General features: G+C 42.3%; 1 protein-coding gene across 1 annotated transcript in view; it reads left to right on the top strand.

Annotated features, from left to right (window-relative positions):
• The window catches only part of LOC147701198 (B-cell receptor CD22-like), a 324,178-nt gene extending 321,267 nt beyond the window's left edge, over positions 1 to 2,911 (top strand). The window contains exon 12 of the mRNA XM_086929943.1: positions 1,949 to 2,911. Coding sequence (XP_086786069.1) covers positions 1,949 to 2,029 — 81 coding nt within the window. The 3' untranslated portion in view covers positions 2,030 to 2,911. The remainder of the gene's footprint in view (positions 1 to 1,948) is intronic.
• Positions 2,912 to 24,181: the final 21,270 nt, after the last annotated feature.

Raw genomic sequence — 24,181 nt, 5'->3', positions numbered from 1 at the left:
CCAATGTCACAAGTAATAAATCCGAGCTCCACACAATGTTTCCTATTTTGGAAATGAAGTCACTAGTGTCTTGTATATAGGACTCCAATTTCTTCATATGAGTCTGTAAAAAATAATCTATATACTTGGAGAGATTTTCCAGAGGTCCATCACACGCTGAGATTATTGGTCTTCCAGGTGGAGTATTCAGATTTTTGTGGACCTTGGGTATAAAGTAGATGTATGGCACCAATGGATGTTCCTTTTTCATGAACTTGTATTCATCTCCACTAAGAAGACCCAAGGTCTTCCAAGCTAACAGACTCTTGAAAAGGTTTTCCTGTGTTGTTTTATATTTCACTGGCGTGCTCTTTCTGTAGAATTGCTTGTCGTTGAGCTGTCCATGATATAAGAATGATACATTTTCACAAAGCTTTTCCCCCAAAAAAGTTCATCCATCTCAGCTCCTTCCTAGAAAGTTTTAGGGTGATCCATTAAGAGAGGGCTGAGCAACACACAAAAATGCAAAGTCCCCATTTACCGTTTTTTTTTTTTTTTAGGCAGTTCAACTGCAAAAACTGCTAAATGGATTAACACCAAATTTGGCAGGGTGAGTGCCCGTCCCTCCTCAAGCCTTAGAAAGTCCTGCGGACCCTATCTCCCAGGGCAGAAATGAACTTTAAAGGGAGAGGCTCCACGTGACCCCACTTCCCTGAGCCTAACACCCCGGGGACCCCCTTTCCCAATGCTGGTTCATCGACTATGTCTCATGGTGCCCACCCCTGAGACACAGCAATTTTCTTACCCGTATTAGTACCTGGTGGGAGTATTTTTAAATCTCCCTCATGGTGGGAGCAAACATGCCATCCCTGCCTACAGGACTGTGGGCAGAGAAGGCATGTGTGCTCTCACTTAGCGCTAGCTTTTAAAAGCAGACTTTGTTTCTCTGCCCACACAGATGAGACTGGTAACATGCCGAAACAGATGTTCCCACTGGGCGAGTACAGTGCCAGCTACCCTAATACGTGGACAGGTGGCTGGGGTTGAAGGGACCCTCTTACTCCCCCATGACCCCCAACTTGCAAATTGGTGGGTGGCCTGGGTGGGCACCAGGGCACAGTAGGGGCAGGGGAGGTGGACGCATGCCCCCTATTTTTTCTTCTGGCATTTGGCCTACATTGTCCTGAGGGTGTTCATTATCAGCACCAGGGAAGTGAGTGTGCGGCCCCTTCCCATTTTGGTTGTTTTTCGGACTCGTGGTCTGGGGTCCCCAGGGCCCACCAGAGGCTCGGGGAAAGGGAAGACTAAATACAAAAAATTGGTAGGCTCTTCCTTCTTCTGCCTTGAGGCTCAGTCCTTGAATGTCAAATTTGGAAAGCCTTATAAACCATGCTATTTGATGCTTCCTGTGTTGTTTGGGGTGGGGTGTTGTGGGGCTGCTCTATCAATACTGGGACACACTCAGAGTAGCTGTGGGATTTAGAAATTAATTATTGATTGATTGAAAAATTTACTGAAATGTACCAGTTTTAGTTAGTTTCTACTAACTATAATGTGTGCCATAAACAAACTTCTACTTTTGCTCTCATCATGCACTGCTAGTTAACCCACACATGACAACTCTCATGACATCTTGATAACAAGAATGCAATATCTGAAATGACATCATTGACTTGCATGGCGGCGGCCGTATTCTAAAACATTCAATTCTTTAAGAATGTACTACAAAATTATTGACCGAGAATAGACCATGAGTAGCCCATTCAGTTAACAGGGAAATGTCTAAGTGTTTGGAATTAAGATTGTTTAGAAAGTCTGCCTTAGTATGCCATATATTGTAATAGTACTTTAAGAGTAGATAATTATTATGTTATAGCCTCATTCTTATTGTTTCTGATTTCTCTGAATCTTTTTGAATAGCCATTTCATTATATTAAAATCATTCTGTTTAAAACATTTTTTTTCGCAGGACTATGTAAATGTGGACAATCACTATACAGCACTGGACCGATCCCAGATATCACCTGGGTATGATTGTCTTCGAAGATAGCACCATCATGAGCCTGTATGCAAGATTATCGAATGTAAGGGCCAGCTTTTCAGTTATCCCGGACCTGGCAAAGAACCCCTACGTTTTCATCGCATGCGGTTCCTTGTATTGTTGAAACCAATAAAAGGCTGTTGGATGTGCACACTACTCACCTGACAAACAGACAGTGGCCACTGTTTTCAATGTATCCAAACCCACAAAGAATAAAGATCTGTCTGAGGCAGGGGTGGCAATTGTTGGTTCAAAGGGTCTGTACTCATAACACATTTCATCATAACACATTTCATTGTGGCAGTTGTTGGTTCAAAGGGTCTGTACTCATAACACATTTCATCATTATCTATTCTAATTGGAGTTAACATCATAGTCAGTAATTGTCCTGAAAATACATCCATCAATTTGACGCTTTAATGGATCAGCATTGGACCTTCTCTCTTAGCTTCTTTGTCACTGCACACTAGAGAATCTGTCAGCTCTTTACTTACTTGGGATATTTCAGAGTATTCAATAAGTCGAGCATTAAGGCGTCAGGCGTTTTGATTACCCTAGGTTGACCTATTTCTTTAGATAACCGCCTTTCTTTATTATTTTAATAATCTGTTTTATTTCATAGTGCAGTAAGATGGTTTTGCCTTGATGTGTGCCCTGAGTGTGTGGTAGTCTCAGCTACAATATGGTGAAGGTTTGGTACTGATTTAATTTAATATATATGTTTTACACTATAACCAGGATATATATCTGTGTGTTGTAGCCCTGATGAAGTCTTTGTTTATTACCATTAGACAAAACACATGTTGGCAAAAACTGTGACTGTAGGTTGCTCTGATGAAGAAATGAAGCGCAATCCAATATTACAAGATATGGAATAAAGACCAAAGATGAACATCTAAAGAAAATGACTGCATGAATTAATTATTGTTGGACACTAAATGATTGTGGCTCAGGAAATTGATTTTGTATTTAGCCAAATCTTAAATTGGCAGATTATTTCCTAGTGTAACCAAGCTATTGAAAATCAAAGTAACTAGGGCCCTCATTATGATGCAGTTCGAATTACATCCACTGCTGCGGTCTGACTGACGCTTTAGGATGCTTGAGGTCGGAGGCAGCAGTTGGAATGACCCTCCAATGCCTTTCGACCTCGTGATCCCTTAAGTCCAGCTTTTCCGCCATCGGGACTATGATGTCACTTTCCAACAGCCATTCCATTTTGGGCTTTCCGGCATGGAAAGGCTGTTGAAAAGTGACATTGGGGCCTGCTATCCCCCTTGCTCTGTGCATCTGGGTCTAGAGGACATCTATGCTGCTCCCCAGAAAATTCCTGCATGGGGTAGCATGCATCATGAGGTGCCTGCCACACGGTGCAGAGATTTTCACAAACTCTCATTTCTTGATGGGAGCTGGTCCTGCGGGTGGTTTCCGCCCTACACGCATGCTCCCATTGAGAAATGGGAGTTTTCAAGCACACTCTGTGCAGTCGGATCATAATTCGGTGTGTGCAATTGCCTGCCTATGGTTCGGTGGTTCCTCCACTGAAACGGTGTCGATCGGAGGCAACGCGTAGACCTTTGTCATGACGATCCAGCTGGGAGGACCATTACTCTTCAGAGTATTCTGTCAATAGGCTAGCTTGCTATTTATCTTCATACTGGTTTAGGATATATTCCCTCTGTCACCCTAAAAAGAGACCAAAGATCACACATTTGAAACTGATCCTGCTTTACCGGTATATGTTTATAGGAGAGTCTTGTAAGTGTTGTGTCATTAAAAACTGTCTCCAGCTATGTTCCTACACAATATATATTTGTCAACATTGAATTCGCTTATATTGTTTCAAAGATTTTAGTCTTACCATACTTCAGTACATGATCTAGCTGATTCACTCTCTTACTTAACCATTCCTCAAATATATAATGTGGAGCCTCCAAACAGAAGAGCATCATTGTTCTACAATGGTGATTGTTGATGTATGGCACCATTAATCTAAAGTTGCTTGTTGATGACAGTCCATATTAGTTCAGTATCTTTGAGTGATAGATGTGTTCGATCCAATGATACCATATATAAACTCTTTCTATATGCATGTCCAGTGAGGTGTTTCACATTTCGAGGAGAAGTAGGCCAAACGCACCAGGTGGTGAGCTTTATAATGCAAATCCATGCGTAGAAGATGAAGACCTTCAGCTATCATGGCTGCATGCAAAGGTAAAAATGTTTGTTGTGGCCTTTGTGATACACATATATGATTTTTTAACATTTTATCTGCGTGGTGTAGCAGAGATCGCAGGAAGGGCATGTGCTGAAGATGGAATTGGATCTAGGTACTAACACCATTTTTTATTGCAGTATGCCCCGTAGGGAAACTTGCAGCATTGTGCGGCATGTTAAGTCAGATTTGGTCTTATCTTTCAGAATTGTGGAACGTATGTAGTTAATTGCTCCCCTATCTTTGCCACTTTCAATCCTCGGGTATTTGATTGGAACCATTCGGTAGTGTGTCCTGAAATGAATGGTGGAAGGGTATAGGAATTCAGAGGTAAGGCTTCACTTTTTGTCAGGTTAATTTAACATTCTGAGAAACAATCAAATCTTAAAAATATTTCTAGTATGCCAGATTTCTTAGGTTCTGACAACAGTGGTGATATATCATCTGTGCAGAGGAACCGTGTGAGTTTGACTGCACAGAGCAATACTTTTTTGGATCGACTCATTTTGAAGCAAGAGCCAATAAAAAAAGAAATGGGAAATGGGATACACTTGTCTCATGGAGTGAGTGTTTTCTGATTTTTTTCATTTGCAGACCCAATAGCCTGCTTGCTTTTTCATCTTGCCTATAATGCTTGAATTGGATTCTGTATAGAACGTGGTTATATGTAAAACAATTAATCAAAAAGAGAGTTTAATAGTGCTATTTCATCACACTGAACATATGATGCAATTTTTTTCAAAGAGACATTTTAAAGAAAACATTAAAAACTATCATTGGTGTGCCCAACTAGGTAGAAGGGGAGGGAAGGACGGTGACTCAAGTGAGGTAAGTGAAAAACAATACTAGTGGGTATCACAATCAAATTGTTGGGCATGCTGTTCGAAGCCACACATTCCTAACATAGTTTATATCAGATAGATTACAATGAATTACAAAGCCATAAAGAGCAGAACACCTGAAACTGTGTAGGTTTCTTTGATGCCTTACTGGCGGAGTCTTCCTTAGGACAGACGTGAAAGTGAGAGGGGAGGGACACCTGAGAGTAAGATGAAAGGGCAAATTGTCAGGTCCAAAGTTAATTATGACGAAGACATAAGCAGGTATAAGTCACTATATTTGCGGTAGATAACTAAAGGAGAGGCCTCACAGGCGCAATGTGTCGTCGAGGATGATATGGCTCAATGGCTCCAAGGTATGAAGAATAGGGGAGAGAGTGATAAACACCTGTAGAAATAAGGCGTCTGTCAGTGGGCCTCAAAAGAATCAAGGGTCACTAGATTAGTAGCCCACAAATGTTAAAAGGTAAACTTACTCAGAAAATTGGATGAAATTCATACAATTCCTCCATGCAGTATTAATACTGCTGTGAAAACTGTGGACAAAACCCCGTCAATCAAAAGTGGAAACAATCACGGATAACTTCAAAAGAATAATCAATTATTCTAAAAGGGAAACGGGGAAGGGAAAAAAGAATCAATGCTAGGGACCGGGTTGAGTGCGCACCTAAGTCAACACTATGGAATTAAAAAGCGCAAAACGCATGGTGAGACTATCAAAGTGCATAATTAGGACCGCCTAGTTATCGCGGACTATTTAAATGAAAATAATTAATACATTGTATAGACATCAAGAGATGCATACCCCGAGAGGCGTGGTTCTCTCGTGAGATGCCACTGCAGGCACTGGAGGAAAATATAGCGTGCAGTGTTGCTTCTTTCAAAATACCAAGTTAAAAGTGAATGACTTGTGCCTCTAGAACTAAGGTGTGCAAAGTATAGACATTGTGGTAAGATGCATACCTGGAGAGGCCTAGTTGACTGGTGATGTGTCATAGCAAACATGGGGAAAGAAAGAGCGGTGCGCCAGAATAATTGGTCGTGCCTACAGAGAGGTCTAACGGTAGGTCTGGTAATGTGTAAAAGCAAACAATGGGAAAGAAAGCGTGGTACTGCCAAGTATTATTGGGTCTGAAAAAGTTTGTGCCTACAAAAAAGTCTAATGGTAGGGAGTATCCCGTTAGAAAGACAACACTCACCCTTGTTACTCAACCGCGCTCCAAGAAATGGAATGAACGCGCCGCAGTGCGAATGCCACATTTAAGTAGGATCGCTGGTCGGAGACGCCGGGAGCTGCATGACGCCCAGCGTGTTGCAGCCGCTGGATACCAGTATGCATGCAAGTCTAAACTCGCAGGAAGGGAAGACAGACTCGATTTCTCTAGTCTTGGCATGTCGTGTATTTTTGTGACATCCAAGACCCACCGAAGAAATACATTCAATTATGGACTTGAGCAAAGTTAAACCAGATCTTGAAATGCGTGTATATATCTCGTCGTATGGGATAAACAACCCTAAAGGCACACAATAGATCAATAGGATATGCCCTGTTAGCATACAGAAACATATACTATCAAACATGATAAATGCGAGGACATGGTTGGCACTAGGCATACAAGACTGATACAGTAATAAAGTCAATTTTGTACATATGTTAGTCCATGGATAAAAGACATGTAGCGATTCTTACAAAGAGACTGGTCAGTGTTGTAAATTGTTTGTACATGGAACAATATCCTTTTGAACAGTCATAAAAAGTCACGTTTCACAATCATATTAAAAGGAAGGTCGGTTCTTTGAAATGAAAGTGAAAAGAAGGCCACATTCTGACCATTTGGATGATATTAGAGGCCAATGCCTGAAAGATAACAATATTAGCAGTAGTTAGGGTTACGGTATGATGGTAGGTGTCGAGCCCTCATAGTTCCTAGTGGCACTATTAAGTATTGAGCATGCCAGTTGAGCATTGCTGGGGCTGGGTTCGTTCAGCACATTTGCAATGGTGTCCAGACGTACCATCCATTTTGATTCTCGGATATTTAAGATCGAGGCAATGTTGCCCTCCTTGGTCCCAGTTCAACATTCTCTATAACCAGCCACTGCAATTGGTCCGGATTGTGTCCCATCGTTGCAAAGTGTTCAACTAGTGGTGCGCCTACGACGGAGTACCGGATCCTGCTCTGCTGTTGCAGTATTCTGGCCTTGATCTTCTATTGTGACTGACCCACATAAAGTAACCCACATGGGCAGATTATACAGTAGTTTAATTTCGTGGAGTTGCAATTGGTAAAAGAATGTAGAGCAATCGTGTGTTGTTTGTAGGTAAAGTTCTTAGTTAGAATTGTGGTATGGCACGCTTTGCAGTATCCACATTTGTAATGTCCTTTTACCGGTGGTAGATTCCAAAGTGATTGGATCGTGGGTTCAGTCGCGCTTTCGAAAAATGAGTGGACCACATGATCTTTAACACGCATCGCTTTTTTGAAAGAGTGCATGGGTAGATTTGGTTGGTCGTTGTCATCTGACATTAGGTTTGTTGATTAGCTTTTTTTTTGCTTTGCTCCTAGTGGAAAAGGTTGTAACACAGATTATTCTCTCTGACGATGTCTTTTTTCTCCCTAGGAGTCAGTAAGGTTTCCCGTGGGTTGAACCGGGCCTTTTTCTGAGCTCTCTTCACCAATCTTTTTGGATAGCCTCTGGTCATCAGGCAAATGCTCAGATCTTCAGACTCTAGTGTTGACTTAGATGCACACTCAACCCGGTCCCCATTATTGATTGTTTTCCCCTTCCGCGTTTCCTTTTTAGAATAATTGATTCAATCAGGTGAAGTTATCCAGGATTGTTTCCACTTTCGATTGATGGTGTTTTTGGCCACGGTTTTTCCAGCAGTATTAATACTGCTATGGAGGAATTGTATGGTTTTCATGCCATTTTCTGAGTAACTTTGCCTTTTAACATTTATGGGCTCCTAATCTAGTGACCCTTGATTCTTTTGAGGTCCACTGACAGACGCCTTATTTCTACACATTTTCATCACTCTATCCCCTTTTCTTCATAACTTGGAGCCATTGAGCCATTTCATCCTTTAATTAGCTACGGTAAATACAGTGACTTATACCTGCTTACGTCTTCGTCATAATTAACTTTGGACCTGACAATTCACCCTTTCATATTACTCACAGGTGTCCCTCCCCTCTCACTTTCACATCTGTCCTACACAGTTTCAGGGGTTGAAACGTAGACACATAATTGTGACGTTCTGCTCTGCATGGCTTTGTAACTCCTTGTAATCTATCTGATGTAAAATATGTTAGGAATGTGCCTAACAATTTTATTGTGATACCTACTAGTATTGTTTTTCACTTACCTCACTACCTCACTTGAGTCACCATCCTTCCCTCCCCTTCTACCTAGTCGGGCACACCAATTATGGTTTTTAATGTTTTCTTTAAAATATCTCTTTGAAAAAATGTGCATCATGTGTAGAGTGTGATTAAATAACATTTGAGCACTATTTAACCCTCTTTTTGGTTCATTGTTTTTCATATAACTGTACTGTTTTCATTTACACTGGGATCACCACGTTCTATACTGTTTTACTACCAGGTACCAGTGATTTTGGGTATACCATTCTTTTTAACGATAACCAAATTAATTGGATTGTGGGCAGTGATTTTTTGATTAAACATGAAGGGCCATTTAATATCGAATGTGGCTTGTAGGTGAGATTGCAGTACATCTTGTGATGATGAATTTGGATATGGAATAGTCTGTTTTATTGTTTACTCTCCTGCTGTTGTTGCTAGTGTACTGCCTTCCATTTACTAATAGCATATTTTTTCCTTAGTGGTACCTGGATATATATGATTCACTTGCTGCCCATAAAGTTTGGTGTGATGAATGTGTGTTCTCTGACAGTTATATATTCTTGTAAGAATCTGTATAGTGAAGTGTATTTCTTCTGTATGGTTGCATTTTAGCATTGGCCTTTTTCCAGTACTTGGTCCATGGAGTTAAAACACCTAGTTAAATTGTTAGGGGCAGATTTATGTTGTACTTGCGCCACGTTTGCATCACGCAACGGCGGCATAAAGGTGGCGCATCCCTGCGACCTATTACAACGTGACGCATCTAGGCAGATGCGTCACGTTGTAAAGCCCTGCGCCACATGTGGTCGTTCCGGCGCAGGGTGGGCGTTCCGGGGCAGGTGCGCCTCGCAAAAGTGGCTGAGTGAAATCTACAAGATCTCACTAAGTCACTTTTAGGCCAATGCTGCGTCAAAACCCTGCGCCTGCTTGAAGCAGGCGTAAGGCTTGACGCAGCATTGGACAGATAGGGCACCCCCGAGCCTTGCTGGAGCTGCGTCTCACTTGCGACGCAACTCCAGCAATGCGTCACCTTTATGGCACAGATGCGTCACGCATCTGTGCCGTTTTTGCCCCATGGTGCGCCGCATGGGTGGCGGAGCTGCGGCGCACAATAACAGGCGCATCCCTGGGGATGCGCCAGTTATTGTAAATCTGCCCCTTAGTTTTAAAGCTGAGTGGTCATAAATGCTATTGCCCAACATTTCACATTCTTAGGAGATGCTGCATCTAACATCAGGAAGTGATTAATTTGGGTCTTGCTTCAATGAGCGTCTGGGGTAAAAAATTGCCTTTGTTTTGCTATGTCAGCTGCATTTGATATAGCTCAAATGAATCATCCCTGTAGTAACATCTCGGCGCTAGGCTTAATGCAGACAAGCAGCAACTACTGAGTTAGACCAATTGACTAGAAAAGCCATGTATTTAAAGTTTTTTTGAACTTTCTAAATTCTGAACATAATCGGATATGCAATGCTAGTTCATTCCAGTGGAAGGGAGCGAGATAGGAGAACGGTCTCCCGCAAGTACCTATTTGCAGAGTTTACAAAAAAGCCCTGTCTTTAGCTCTCAGTAGTCTTGTCAGGTTATAGTGTCTGAGCCTATTTTACAGGTAAGATGGAGCATTCCCATTTAATGACCTAAGTGTAAGACAACATACCTTAAAGATGAGCTGATAGATAACCAGTGCAAGGAGTTCAGGATTGGAGCAGAAAAGGATCTGGATGGAAGTTTGCAAACCATTCTGGGCTGTTGATTATGTTCCACTTGTAATTTGGACAGCAAAGTCTCATTTGCAGCCACCAATAAGGCATTGCCATAGTCTAAGCAACTTGTGTACGAGGGTTCCATAAGAGATTTTCAGGAGGGAGACAAGGAAATAGGATTGGAGCAGAAGAGGATCTGGATGGAAGTTTGCAAAGCAGTCTGGGCTGTCGTATTATGTACCACTTGTATTTTGGACAGCAATGTCTCATTTGCAGCCACCAATAAAGCATTGCCATAGTGTAAGCGACTTGTGTACGAGGGTTCCATAAGCGTTTATCTGGAGGGAGACAAGGAAAAACTTTTTTCAATAACGGCATGGTAGCGTAGCAGGTTCCACAAATAGTAGATGCATGCTTTTTCATAGAACGAGTGAGATCCAACTTTACGCCCAGGTTTTTCTACTTTCTTTGGGAACGGGGCTGGCCCCAATTCAGATGGCCACCAAACCAGCTACAACCGACCCTGAGCTTTGCCACATAGGAGTATTTCCACTTTTTCTCCATTTAATTGAAGACAGTTACTAGACATCCAGGAAGTTATTTTCCTCATACAATCAGAAAAACTGGATTGATCTTGGTCCTGACCAAAAGAGATGACAACTTGTGTATCATGCTTGTTTCCGGTCCAGAGAGGACCTGGCATGGCAGTTCGGGCTGGACTGTTCCCATGTGCAACAATGTTAAGACTGATTTGCATATGGCTGGGTCTAAACTGGGTTGGCATGTGGAGCACAAAAAAAGAACAATAGATTTAACCCAGATCTTTTAACTGTGGGTAAATGCATGATTTATTCAATATTCCACCCATCATTTTTTGCATAGCAGTTGCGTATCATCGGCATAGAATATGGCCTCAAAACCACTTGCCTTCATGATCAGTGCAAGAGGGACAACACAGACGTTAAATAATGTATGGCTAAGTGTTAAAACCCCTGATTGATTGATTGATTGATTGATTGACTGTGGATCCCTGTGGTGGCTCTTTGTTCAACAGGCATGGTGCGAGATTTAATGGGGTTCAAAGAAATGCATTGGGTGCGATCTTTTAGAAAGTCACTGTAACAATTTGAGCGCCTTGCCATGGACCCCATTATCGCGCAAGCTGCATATGAGAATCCCATGTCAGATCATATCGAAGGGCGCTGTCAAATCTAGGAGCTCTAGCATCTCTGGGCTGCCTGCATCCAGGGACATTCAAATATTATCAGTGACAGCGACAAGCACTGTCTCTGTGCTGTGCCATGGTCTAAAACCAGACTGAGAAGGGTCAAGGAGCCTGTGTTTTTTCAGAAAGGCAGAGAATTGCTTCTTTATGATGTTCCCCAACAGGAGAAGGAGTAACAAAATGGGCCGGTAATAAGATGAAATGCCTGGGTCAGCATTTGGCATCTTTAAGATGGGGTCTGTGAGTGCTCTGTCAAGCCATATTTACCAGAAGGGAGGTTATTTTCCCAGGTATGCTTATTTTACAACTCAACACCTGACATTTTCCCGACAACTCAACACCTGTCATTTTTCCTGAATCTAGAACATAGCTCTGCGTTTCAAAATTTTAATTTACTATCTTTTCTAAATTGTGTTTACACCAGCATACTTCTGCAAAATTTCTAGCCTTTTTGCATTATACTTGTTATGCAAAATGCCTCAAATTCTGCCATTAAGTCACATCGCGTTATTCTGATTTCGTTTGTGTAATGGAGCATGGAAAAAGCATGAGTGAAGAACACGCCGGCTGCTGTTTCTTGTGTGAAAGCATTGTTTGCTAGTACGATGCATCCTCGCATCCAAAAATGAATGCTGGGACTTGTCTGCAGTGTTGCTGACCTTCTATTTGAAAAGACACTGCAGGTGTTTCTTAGCATGGGAAAGGCACCCTTTCAAAGGAAGAGGCTGGTACTTCCTGACAATTAAACTTGTTTGAACAACTTTTCTACCTCAACTGGGAAAATGCCAGCTCTGCCCGAAGTTACTACGGAAGTGTGTGGCCACTTTAAAGGAAAAGAGGGCTTGTCGCACTTTAAGATGGAGAGTATTGCCACCACACAGTGGCTGTTGCTTTCTGCAAGGTGGCCATAATTCCATTAAAAACATATCTTATATGGTTTGCAAGTTTCAATACCAGGCAAATCCTGGAAGCATAGTAATACCATGGATAAATATATATTAAATTATTTGGAGTTGCCCTAATCTAAGCCTCTCTGTGGAGGAATCAGGTTTGGGGAGTTTGAATCTAGCTCTGTGCTCAACACCTCTTTTACATCAATTGATATTGAAGTTTCTGGATCGATTCCTGCAATGCTCACTTCTCCTGGGTGAACTGGGTGTCAGTGCCAACTCTTTATGCTATTTGCACCTTCACTGGACAAAGATGTACTACCCACTACAATCTGTTGTTGCCCGTGACTGCTCTCATAACACTTTTTAGGTCGAGCACCGATCGACCTTTTATAACTCTTCTGTGGTGTTTGGCAAACCCACTGATTGCAATTGGTTACTATGTGTGGCATTCACAAATGCTTGCTTCTTATTGGTGCATTTGTGTAAATGCCCCTCCTTTGCCTGCTTAGTTTCTTCCCAGACAATTTCCCTCTGTGAACGTTTTGTTTGGTCATCACACTGTAGAACATGTGATGGCCCCTCTTCTTTGTTACATGTTCACCGTCTTTTAAAAACACACAAATACAAACAAAGCTTTGCAGCACTTCTCGCAGTCTTGACATACTTCGGTGAAGGCATCTTTAAATCTTTGTGTCTGTTCCGCATGATGCACGCATTTGACTCACAGTGGGCTAATATACATTTGTAGCCCACCGTAGGAGACTATACCGGCTAATAAAGGTCGGCTCCAGCGTTAAAGGCGCGAGCCGATGGTGAGGGCCTTTAACAAAGGAGCAGGACTTTAATAGCCGGTATAGCCCAGCTACAAAGGGCTATGAGGCTATTAGAACATTCTACCACTAGAGGGAAGAATGTTCCAACAAATAAAACAAAGGCCTCTCAGAGCCAAAGTGGGGTTAAATACCCTCGGGCCCAGAGAGGCCTTTGTGAAAACAACATTGGAATGTTGGTTTACGGGCCTTTACTGGCCAGTAGAAGTACGGAGCACCACATTGTCTCTAATGGAGTGCTCCACATTCCAATGTTCTTTTAAACAGTGATGCCAGGCGGCAGCTATGGAGCACGCCATCCGAGTTCTATTTAAAGTAAGCTTGGGTTTATCCCGCCGCTTGGATTATTACCAGCATCATTTGCTGTTTTTATTCATTTTGCAATAATTTATGCTAGCATGATGCATAAATCACAGTTTTTGCATCAGCGATAATAAGATCATGTTAAACTCATGAGGTTGTTATTAACAGAATAGACTTTTTGCTGAAAGCAAAGTACATACACCGGTCTCTTTCAGTCGATAGATAACCTTTGGGCGAGCACATGGGGACTATAATACTTCTACAGAGTTTTCTAATCACTCATCAGCAGTTGCATTTTCTAGCCGCACTGTCAGCACAACAAATGAACACGGTGATAAACATGTCGGCGCTACCGGCATATTTTGTATTGTAGTGGTCTGCTTTCAGAGCACAATAGATTTATAAAATTTCTCTTTGTTTATTCACACAAACTCCCGAGGCGGGATATCTCTGTGAACTGCTGTCGCCCATGTTTTTGCGCCCTCCTCTTTCCTGCCATTATTCTCATTATCCAGCAAGCACAGACAGCTAACTGGGGTTATAATTCCCCCAGTAGGGCCCTGCCACTGAGGCATTTCCCTTTGGACTGGTCCTGGCTGTGTGCTTGTGTTGCTGACCCTCGCCCCTCTACCTAGAGTTTAGCAAGAGCAAGTGGCTTGAGGAAAGAATATGTCGCCTGCTGGTGCCAGTCCTCAGAGGCATTTCTCGGTGGGCACTGATAGTCTGTCTGGAAGCCACCCGATAATAAGCGAGGCTTACCGGGACTTTCCTGGCAAGAGGTAAACAGTGCTTAAGTTACAACTTGGACCAAACGTATGCATTGAAAGCCCCCATGGGAGAAACATATGCCGACTAACAGAAATAGCTGCATTAAGTTCCCTTCTGTCTATATTGAAAAGCAAAAACATAAATATTCATAAGTATTGGGAAGCTTTGGATGGGCACCTGAATCTTTACATAATCAACAACACATTTGCCTAGAAGGCCCAAACAAGACTCCCAGTAACATTCCGCCAGAAAGAACAATTGTGTTAAGCGCAAATGCTCTAGCAGCAACATACTTAAGGCACTTCTGGAGCAGTTCATCATTTGTAGGGATGAGCTGGGCTGATCATGTGATTGATAATAATTGTTATGTACAAATACCTACCAACTGCTACTATGCTGTGCATGACAACTTACAGCAAATCCTGGGTTTTTGCTGTATTTGATATAATTGTTCACACTGGGCTGTTTGTGCCAACATGTTCCACAATACAAAAATGCTATTGCATGAACATCCAGAACTGACAGCATATCGCAGGGGGGCAGGGGGGGGGGGGGGGGGGGGAAGCAAGGAGGGGTGCTTGCCCCTCCTTGCCCTCCCTGCAGACGCCCATGACCATCACCACGCGGCATCTTCAATCCCTCGCTCACCCCTCTTTTAAACTTCACCCCAAGTCATCTCCCTCGTACCTCGACTTTAAACAGAGGCACAACTAGAGTCACATTTAGGGGGAGGGGCTAATTCATCCAGCCATGTGCAGAGTGGAGATGCAACAGCTCTAAGAAGCGGTGAAAACACAACAAAGCCACATTAACAAGTAAATGGTCTTTTAAAGACCTGTGTGAAGTACTCGAGTGCGGCTGTGTGTGTGCCCGGGAAGCTCTCTCAGCCGGGCCGACTCACAGGGGGGGGGGGGCTGCAATGGGCGTTGCGCACCTGACTTTAAACACTCTTGGTGCTAAAATCTATGAATTTGTTTGTTGCTACTTTAGTCTCAGATGGCAGCTTTGCTGATGATAACAATTCAGGCACAAACTCCCATTTGCACCGGATACAGTATTATTATTTGGGTACCGGCACTGCGGTATGTATTTGCACCCAATTACATGTGCCCTGAAATAAGGAATAACATGAGTCAACGTTTCCTGTGGCAAGTTTTGAATGTTATTATTCCTAGCGTACAGATTTGTACATCAAATATCCTCCAGGTTGGACCCTTTAACAAATGCATGAGCAAACAAAAGAGGAAACGGCTCATAACAGGAGTAAGAACAAAAAATATAACCTTTTGCCTTTGTTCTCTCCAACCACCTCAGAATTAGGCCTCTAAGGTGCTGTTTCCTCGTAAACCCTTGGTGTAAGAACCAGACCAAACTAATGTAACTGTTTGTGTAATTGTGTATTTGTTGGGCAGCCTATCCTGGCAAACATTGTTAATAGAAGGTAGAAAGCATTTACCACTTGCTTGTGAGCGTTATTATTTATTTGAGGTAAACCCTCGCCCTTCAGAGATTGGTGCACTTTAAAACTGGTGATTTACCACACACCTTTACAGTTTATTGAGAATTACCTCATGTGGGGTAATACATGTGCTCAGTACAGTGCAGAACATGAGGGTGCTCCTGCCAGACCCCGGGGCTGTTATTAAGCATGGTCCAGGATCCAGGGTGCCCTTCCTGAGGTAATGCTGATTTTGGCCTGGCATAATTTGCCAACACCATGACATATGCAGCAGCACCCGCCACTGACAGCTCTTTATTCTGAGCATCAACCTGCAGGCGGTGAAGGTTTTTTTTTATTTTCACCTTCAGGTGGACTCAAAACAATGGACTACTTTAAATGGCCATCAGCACTCCTTTTGTTCGAGTATCACCTGGTGGAGCCCAAAAATAAGGGCCTAATTTAAAGGGCCATCAGCACTCCTTTTGTTTGAGTATCACCATGGTGGGAACTACCTGGAGCCTAACACTTAAATGCTAATGCAATCGAGGGAAACTATGACCCACAGCTTGTGAGCTATACAAAGAAAATATGATTTGAAGGCAGGTTTTTGACGTTGTTCAAACTCTGTGTCTAAGAGATGAGCACACACCGTAAATAAAACAGATCTGGGTAATTACACGAATTATGATTTAAAAAATGTTCTCCTTTTTTCATTTAACTGTTTCATAGCATTTCTCATCCCAGTGTAGAGTGTCAGAGTATGTTACATCACATGCACATGTTAAAAAGACAATAAATCATAAGTTTTCAAATCAATCTACAGTATGTTTCATAAAACAATGAGGATTACAAATTTTCAAGAGTGCCTGGTTGGGAGAAATACAAAGTCATGATTTAAAACCCTGTTAGACTTTCTTACTTCTGAATGACCTCTTTTAGCAATCTTGCTAACAGACAGATTTTAAAAATAACAATAAGTTTCTAAACCCATGCCTTGACACTTGCATAAATCCTTGATGCCAATCCATAGCTCGCTGTGATATATTAGAATTATTGAACGTTATGACAGCAAGTAACAAGAGGATGTCAAAAGCAGTAACCCGCTTACCTTGATACATAAAATAAAAATTTTAAATTTGCATGTTAAACTTCATGATTCTTAACTGGGTGTAGACAAAACACAGATTAACCACCAGAGAAATCTTACTTTATTAAAGAAAGAGTTGGCTGTGCACAACAACCCTATGGTGTATGAGATCATATTGCTGCTTCCTTCCGCCCATGGCTCCTCCTGCGCCCCAGTGTTTCTTGTGCCCCACCTGGCACACATCATGTCGGAGGATGGTGATGACGTTAACATTTTGCCCCCCCTGGAAACGTTTCTGCGGACGCCCATTAGGAGATGCAACACAAAGTATGGGTTCCTTTGGCAGCTGTTTGCATAAATAACTGCGTGGGAAACTTGAGAGATGGCGCTTAAGACTTAAGGTGACACACACCTTTTCTTACAACACAACATGTTGTTCCTCACATTCCATGTGTCAACTTGTGCCAGTTTTATCCATCAAATATTCTTCCAAGCTAAATTATTTGTGCATTATTTGTTCCTAGGCTAGTGTTTATTCTATTTCGTGAATCACCTATAACTATTGTAACAGGAAGTGACATCAGAACAAGACACATGCAGCGTGCAGCTCATTTAGGGCATGCTCCCGCTCAGCTGTCTGGTTTGCTAACGACATCTTGGGGACATTCAGAAAACGTCCTAGGGGATGCTTTCCACCCACTGCTTAAAATTAGATTTGTCATTTGTAAGGCAGCCTTGCTTGCTTTCTATTTAAGTTTTCCTTTTTTGATTTACAATATCCAGCTTGTGTTCGTCCCTACTCTTACCCAAACCGATTTACTGTATTCTTCCACCAGTACTGGATTGCTCTATCCCACAGTTTACGTTATGCTCTTCAAATGCTGCCTTGGATGCTTGCAAAATAAACATGCCTGGATGTCCTGTTTAGTCCCTTACCATGTGTACGCTCAACTGAATCGCTGTGTGTCTCTTGGGAGTCTATTTTTGGAGAGGGGTTATGTTCAGCTGTTGCTGCTTGGGGAGGTGTCCCTACTCTTCTGTGCCAAAACCCTGCCTCATTTCCCATTATTGGCACTCCACAGCTGGGTAATCAGGCTCCAAAATCAAATCCCCAAGCTATCTTTCGTCCATTCTGCTCAAGTCTCTATCCCTATTTTTTAAATTCCTTTTTCCATTGGTGTCATTTTATTTTCCACCTCCCTTCCCTCGTAACTTATTTCCCATTTTCTGGTTATCCAGCGCCGCGAGGTCATATGAATGGAAATAGCGCTATGCAAATATGATACTTCCAATGCAAACAAAAAAACAAAAGCAAAAAACATTGTAATTTACAGCGCCAATAGGTCTTACTTTCACGAACGTGAGACCGATTGCATTGCAAATGCTTGTATTTTTCTTCCTCCCACTACAAACCAAAACAAATGAGTAAAATACATTATCATTTACGCCAATAGCTCTGACTTTCACAAATGCAAGACCAATTTGCAATTCAAATGCTTGTTTGGATATAGTCTCCATAGCTTTACTTGTCGCTACTGGCAACATTGTTTTCGTTTTATGTAGCTGTACTCAGAAAAGTGAGAAATACACTGTCCTCTTGCTTCATTTGGTGCACAGAACAGGCTGATGTTCCCATTAGTACCATGATTGCTTCCTCTGAGAATACAAACATATTACAGTTTAGAAGCACATTGCCACCTCAACACATTGCAATATTAAAATACACCCACGTTGCACAGCTATGGTATGGTCGGGGATGCTTATGAGAAAGTTACTTACTACCTGGCATCACTCTTATAGCTATTTCAACGTTATTCTACTTTCTATTCGTCATTCTGAACAATACAACTAAAGCTCTCTTCCGCTACATCTTAGAAGAAGAGAGTTATAACTACAGGAACAGGATAGTGGGCTGTATGGAAATAGAGGCTCAGGGTGAAGAGGGCTAGAGCGAGAAGAAACAGAAAGAAGTACAGCGGGGTGCGGGAGGGGAGAAAAAGCAGAGAGGGCATGAGTGGAGAAGGAGCCATGCGGAGTAGAAATGAAAAGAGGACGTGTATATGTGTCAGAGAGGAAACACGTACAAAATAGAAGACAATGTCTAAACAGAGGTAGAGATAGGAAACAATGACAGAGACAAAATCAAACAAAGGATACGTGAGATGATTAACAGAGTGAAAGGAAGGAAAATGAAAGAGGAGAGAGATGAAATTTATACAGATCAAATCAGGAAGTCAAAGAGGTAAACGGCAAGAAAAGAAGAGAGGATAGAGATTATGATGTGCAAAAAGAGAAGACAGAAAGAGAGCATAAAGGGGCTAAATGAGTGGTGTAGAAATGGTGTCGGACATCTTTTTTATTGTTTAAAAATGTATTATTGATTTTAAAAACAAGATCACGTTACAATCAGTAGCTTTAGTAGTTTAGTAGTTTCAGTAGATTTTGGTGTTGGGCGTCTTTAAGTATAATTGACAGCTCATTGTGTATCGACCAATACTACTGCCCAATGTTCTTCCCAAAATTAAAATTTTACACTTACATTGTAGAAATGCTCCCTTACAACGTGGACGTTATATTGTTCTTAAGGTCTGACCAGTGTTACTTCCCTGTAACGGTTTTTATATGGACTTTCTCTCCCGGCCCCTCCTATTAGTTTTGACACACTTTTGCTGAGAAATGTTGTTCATTTCTCTGTAAATGCCTTTGGGTCCTGCTGAGAAGTGGTAGTACTCATTTTGAAAAGTACAGTATCCATGTTGCCAAGTGCTGGGTATATTATATAGAAGATATGGTGGGTTTATAGTGTACATTTAAACTTCACAGCCTTTCAAAAACCTCACACTGTGAAGCCTGAGTTTTAGCTGACCTCTTAGTATTACACAAACATCCCTGTAAGTAAATTGTTCATTTTTTTCAGTGCACTAGGCAGATTCATGTTCCCTTTACCATTGAAAAAAAACCATGCCTGTCTAACCAACATTAGCTACTAAGGCCCTAATTACAAATCTGGCAGTTCATGGACCGCTAGACTTGTGGGGGCGCAGCAGTGGTCGCCTGACCCCCCTATTAAGATTAGGGCGGTCAGACCGCCATTGTCCCACTGCAGCCTCCAGGGAACAGCCATTCCCTGGCGGTGTTGCGGCGGTCAGGAAGCTGCAATATGCTAGGCGGGCCCGCCTCAGTCCCGCCAAACATAGTACAAGTTTCCTGACCACCACGGTTTTCATGGCCATTCCTCCTCTATGAAAACCGTGGCAGAGAGGAAACAAAGGGGGGCTTTCAGGGCCTCCTTGTGCCTCTTGGCCATGGGGTGAATGCAGGGGGACACAATATGTGCCCCCCTGCGTGAATGCACCTCAGTTCCGTTCCTGCAAGGCATAGGCTTTACAGTCCATGCAGTGTAGAAACTGTTTTTGGCGTTCCCATTGCTGAGCCCATTTTCAGGGACCAGCCGTGGGAACATCAACACAAATGCCCACCCAACACGAATTACACTGCATGGGTTTTGCGGTGAGGCACACCTACCTTGTAATCAGGTCCTAAGTAGCTACTACTGTTTATTTATTTATAAAGTTTTATATAGCGCGGACATGACCCACGGGGGTATTAGAGCGCTTACAGTACATAATTATCACAAATTATACATACAATCGTGAATCGCATATAATACAAATGATGTAGACATTGCTGTTTTGCCCTCCCTGGCAAAACGCTGTACAGCGGATTCTCAACGCTGAAAGCAGACCTTCAGCCAAAACAAACATCCTCGGACGCCATCGCCGGCGTGCACCGAGGCCACGCCCCCTCGAGGCCACGCCCCCTCGAGGCCACGCCCCCCGCACCAGCTTAAAAGGATTGACTACTAGCGCTTTTGTAGAAACAGTACTCCTGAGGCGGAAGCCGGGAGCAGAAATATTTTAAAATTGCAGAGCATTACTTATTGATTGTATTATCATTTTAAACTTACTTTGTTTACCACTTGCTGAATTGACAACCCTCCCTGGCAAAACGCTGTACAGCGGATTCTCAACGCTGAAAGCAGACCTTCAGCCAAAACAAACATCCTCGGACGCCATCGCCGGCGTGCACCGAGGCCACGCCCCCTCGAGGCCACACCCTCCCCCCCAGCTCTCTCTCCATCAAGAAATATGTGCCTCTGGAGGAAGCGCAGCGGACGAGCGCAGCGGGCGCGCCGTTTGCGCGCCGAAGGCGCGCCTAAGGCAAGCCCGTCTGCGCCCGTCCGCGACTGGCCGGGACCAGGGGCCAAAACCCCTGTTTCTCCAATTAAAGATATATCAGGTAAATCTGCACTGGTATATTCCCGCGAAGAGTTGCTCAATCTTAATACTCCCAGTCTATCACATCATTCTCATTGTGCCATAGTAAGTCCTCTAGACACCATGGGCCCTTTTAGCTGTCGGAATTGTAGATGGGACAGTAATGACACGGAGTGTTCTATATCTGAAACTACTCTTACTCAAGATCTCTCTTGCATTTATGTTAATGCTAGGTCCCTTCCGAAACATTCTATCGAAATATGGGATATGCTACAGGAGAGTAAACCTGACTTTGCTTATATCAGGGAGACTTGGCTTAGTGAGCACAATACCCCTGATATTACGGCAGCACTACCCCATGGGTATAAAATTGTCAATTTAAATCGATCAATTAAGAGGGGTGGTGGGGTGGCTATGATTTTTAAAGACACTTTTACCTGTTGTCAAGAAATAGTTACGCAACTAGGCAAGCATGATATCCTGATTTTTTCTATCTCTATTAATACGCAGGTGATCCTTGGAGGTGCTCTTATTTATAACCCCCCTAGTAGTACGATTGATTTTAGCACTCAACTCCTGGAACAAATTCTTCCTGTTTGTCTTAAACATAAAAATATCATAGTCCTTGGCGACTTCAATGTTTATTTTGATCTCCATGACAATCCCCTAACCAAACGCCTTGCAACTGATATGGAAATCATGCAATTGACACAGAAAATAGCATACCCCACACATAGAGCGGGGCATATGCTAGATCTTATCTTCACTAATATTTCCAACATCACTATTACAAATATTATTCCTTTGACTTGGTCGGACCACTATAGGATCGAATTTAATTTGAACCTACCCATAAAGAACAAAAGACCCTTCGTTCAGTCGACAAAGTCTACAAAATGCTGGAGAAAATTCTCTGTGGAAAAATTTACAAAAGATTTTGATTATAATCTTAGTCCTGGAACTTCTAGTGAGGAAGAAATTCGTCAACTGCTTAGCAACATTGAGAAGGCGCTGGATCATTGTTCACTGTCCAGCACAATAGATCGACCTAAACGAAAAATCTCAGAGAAATGGTACGGCTCCGATCTAAAGATTGAAAAAAGAAAATGTACCACTCTGGAACATAAATGGAGATTAAGCAAAACGTCCGAAGACAGAGCTACTTATAAACATCAGCTAAAAGTATATAACACAGCTATACGTAATGCAAAGAAAGACTATTTTTCCCAAAGAATACTAGACAACAAAAACTCTTCGAAGGAGCTTTTTAAAATAGTAAAAGAACTCTGTAACCCTCCGAGTCTCACCTCAAACTTGACTCCTTCACTTGAAAATTGCTCTAAAATTAGTGATTTTTTTAGTGAAAAAATTGACAAAATCTATTCTTCCTTTGTAAATAATAGCCATAACCATGTAGAGTATCAGGTTGATTCTACTCTGCAGGCTAGCTGTTCTACTTTCGGCCCTTTTTCTGAAGAAGAAGTCAGCAAAGCTATGTTAGAAATTAAATCAGGATCACCATGGGATGTTTGTCCACACTATATCTTTTCCCAACTTACACCTGTAATTTGTCCAGCAGTTACAAAAGTTCTTAATTTTTCCTTGGATCAAGCCGAATTCCCAGAAATCTGGATAAATGCAGCTGTAATTGCCCTACTAAAAAAAGCTGGCGCGGATATAAATGATCCAGCCAATTACCGTCCTATTTCTCAACTTCCATACCTATCAAAGGTTTTAGAACGATTGGTAACTAAACAGTTGTCAAGCTTTCTAGAAATTAATAACCTGCTGGACGTTTCTCAGACTGGTTTTAGATCAAATAACAGTACTGAGACAACGCTCCTGGCTGTGATGGACGATATTCGAATGCAGACTGATAAAGGCAAAACGGTCGCCCTGATATTACTTGATTTATCAGCGGCGTTTGATACCGTTTCCCACAAACTGCTAATAAATATGCTAGCTGCTAAAGGAATACATGGTAAAGCCCTGTACTGGCTGGAGTCTTTTCTATCGAACAGATCCCAGTCCATCTGCTTAGGAAACTTCACCTCCACTCCTCGGAAGATCAAATATGGAGTGCCACAGGGAGCAATATTGAGCCCAACATTGTTCAATGTTTATGTCTCTTCACTGGCATCTATAGGCAATAAATGGGGTATCAATATCTGCTCTTATGCTGATGATACTCAGCTGATGGTAACCCTCAATGGTGAAGAGGGCGCCAAAAATAGGTTACATAACTGCCTGTCAGAACTATCTAACTGGATGCATGGGCACTATTTGAAATTAAATGCTGACAAGTCAGAAATTCTTCTATTTGGCGGATCCAAACAGCTCTGGGACAACTCTTGGTGGCCAAACATTTTAGGTACCCCACCAAACCCAACCCTGACCGCTAGAAATCTGGGAATCCATATGGACACCCCTTTATCCATGAAGCATCATGTTACCACAATATGTGGCAAAGGATTCGCCATACTAAAAATGATGAAGCGAGTTTTTCCCTGGATTCCGATGGAATGCAGACAGATTTTAGTTCAATCTTTACTGATTAGTAGGCTGGACTACGGCAACTCGCTGTTTGTTGGTATGGCCGATTATCTATTTTCAAAACTACAGCTGGTCCAGAATGCGGCAGCTAAAGCTGTCTGCGATAAAAAAAAGTACGATTCTGCTACAAACTGCCTGAGAGCGTTACATTGGTTGCCTATGAGGCAAAGAGCAGTTTTTAAAATGTTGTGCATTGCTCATAAAACTTTGCATAATACTGGTCCTTACATCCTGCGGAACAGAATTAAGCTCTATGCCCCAGTTCGTAACCTACGCTCACAAGCCACAGCTAAAGCTGTCACCACACGAATAAAATTATCCAGGATGGGCGGGCGCGCCTTTTCGCACCTTGCCGCTAAGTGCTGGAATGACTTGCCTATTGATCTTCGATGTACTGATTGTTACTTTACTTTCAGAAAAAAACTAAAAACTGCATTATTCCCTAAATAGTATAAATAATAGTCCCTGGTATCTTGCCTATGGCTTACTGTTTAACTGTAGCGCCGTGATATCCTGTTGGATGAATGTCGCGCTTTAGAAGTACATATAACAATAACAATAACAATAAAAGCAGTGGCAAGTAGGCTTCTAGGAATTAAAGGTTTAAGATGACAATTTGTTCATGAGAAACATTTTCGCTTCCTTTTTGAAGGTGGTAA

Source organism: Lissotriton vulgaris, chromosome 7 (assembly GCF_964263255.1).
Source record: "Lissotriton vulgaris chromosome 7, aLisVul1.2, whole genome shotgun sequence".
Taxonomy (NCBI): Eukaryota; Metazoa; Chordata; class Amphibia; order Caudata; family Salamandridae; genus Lissotriton; species Lissotriton vulgaris.
This window is presented reverse-complemented; position numbering and strand designations above follow the sequence as displayed.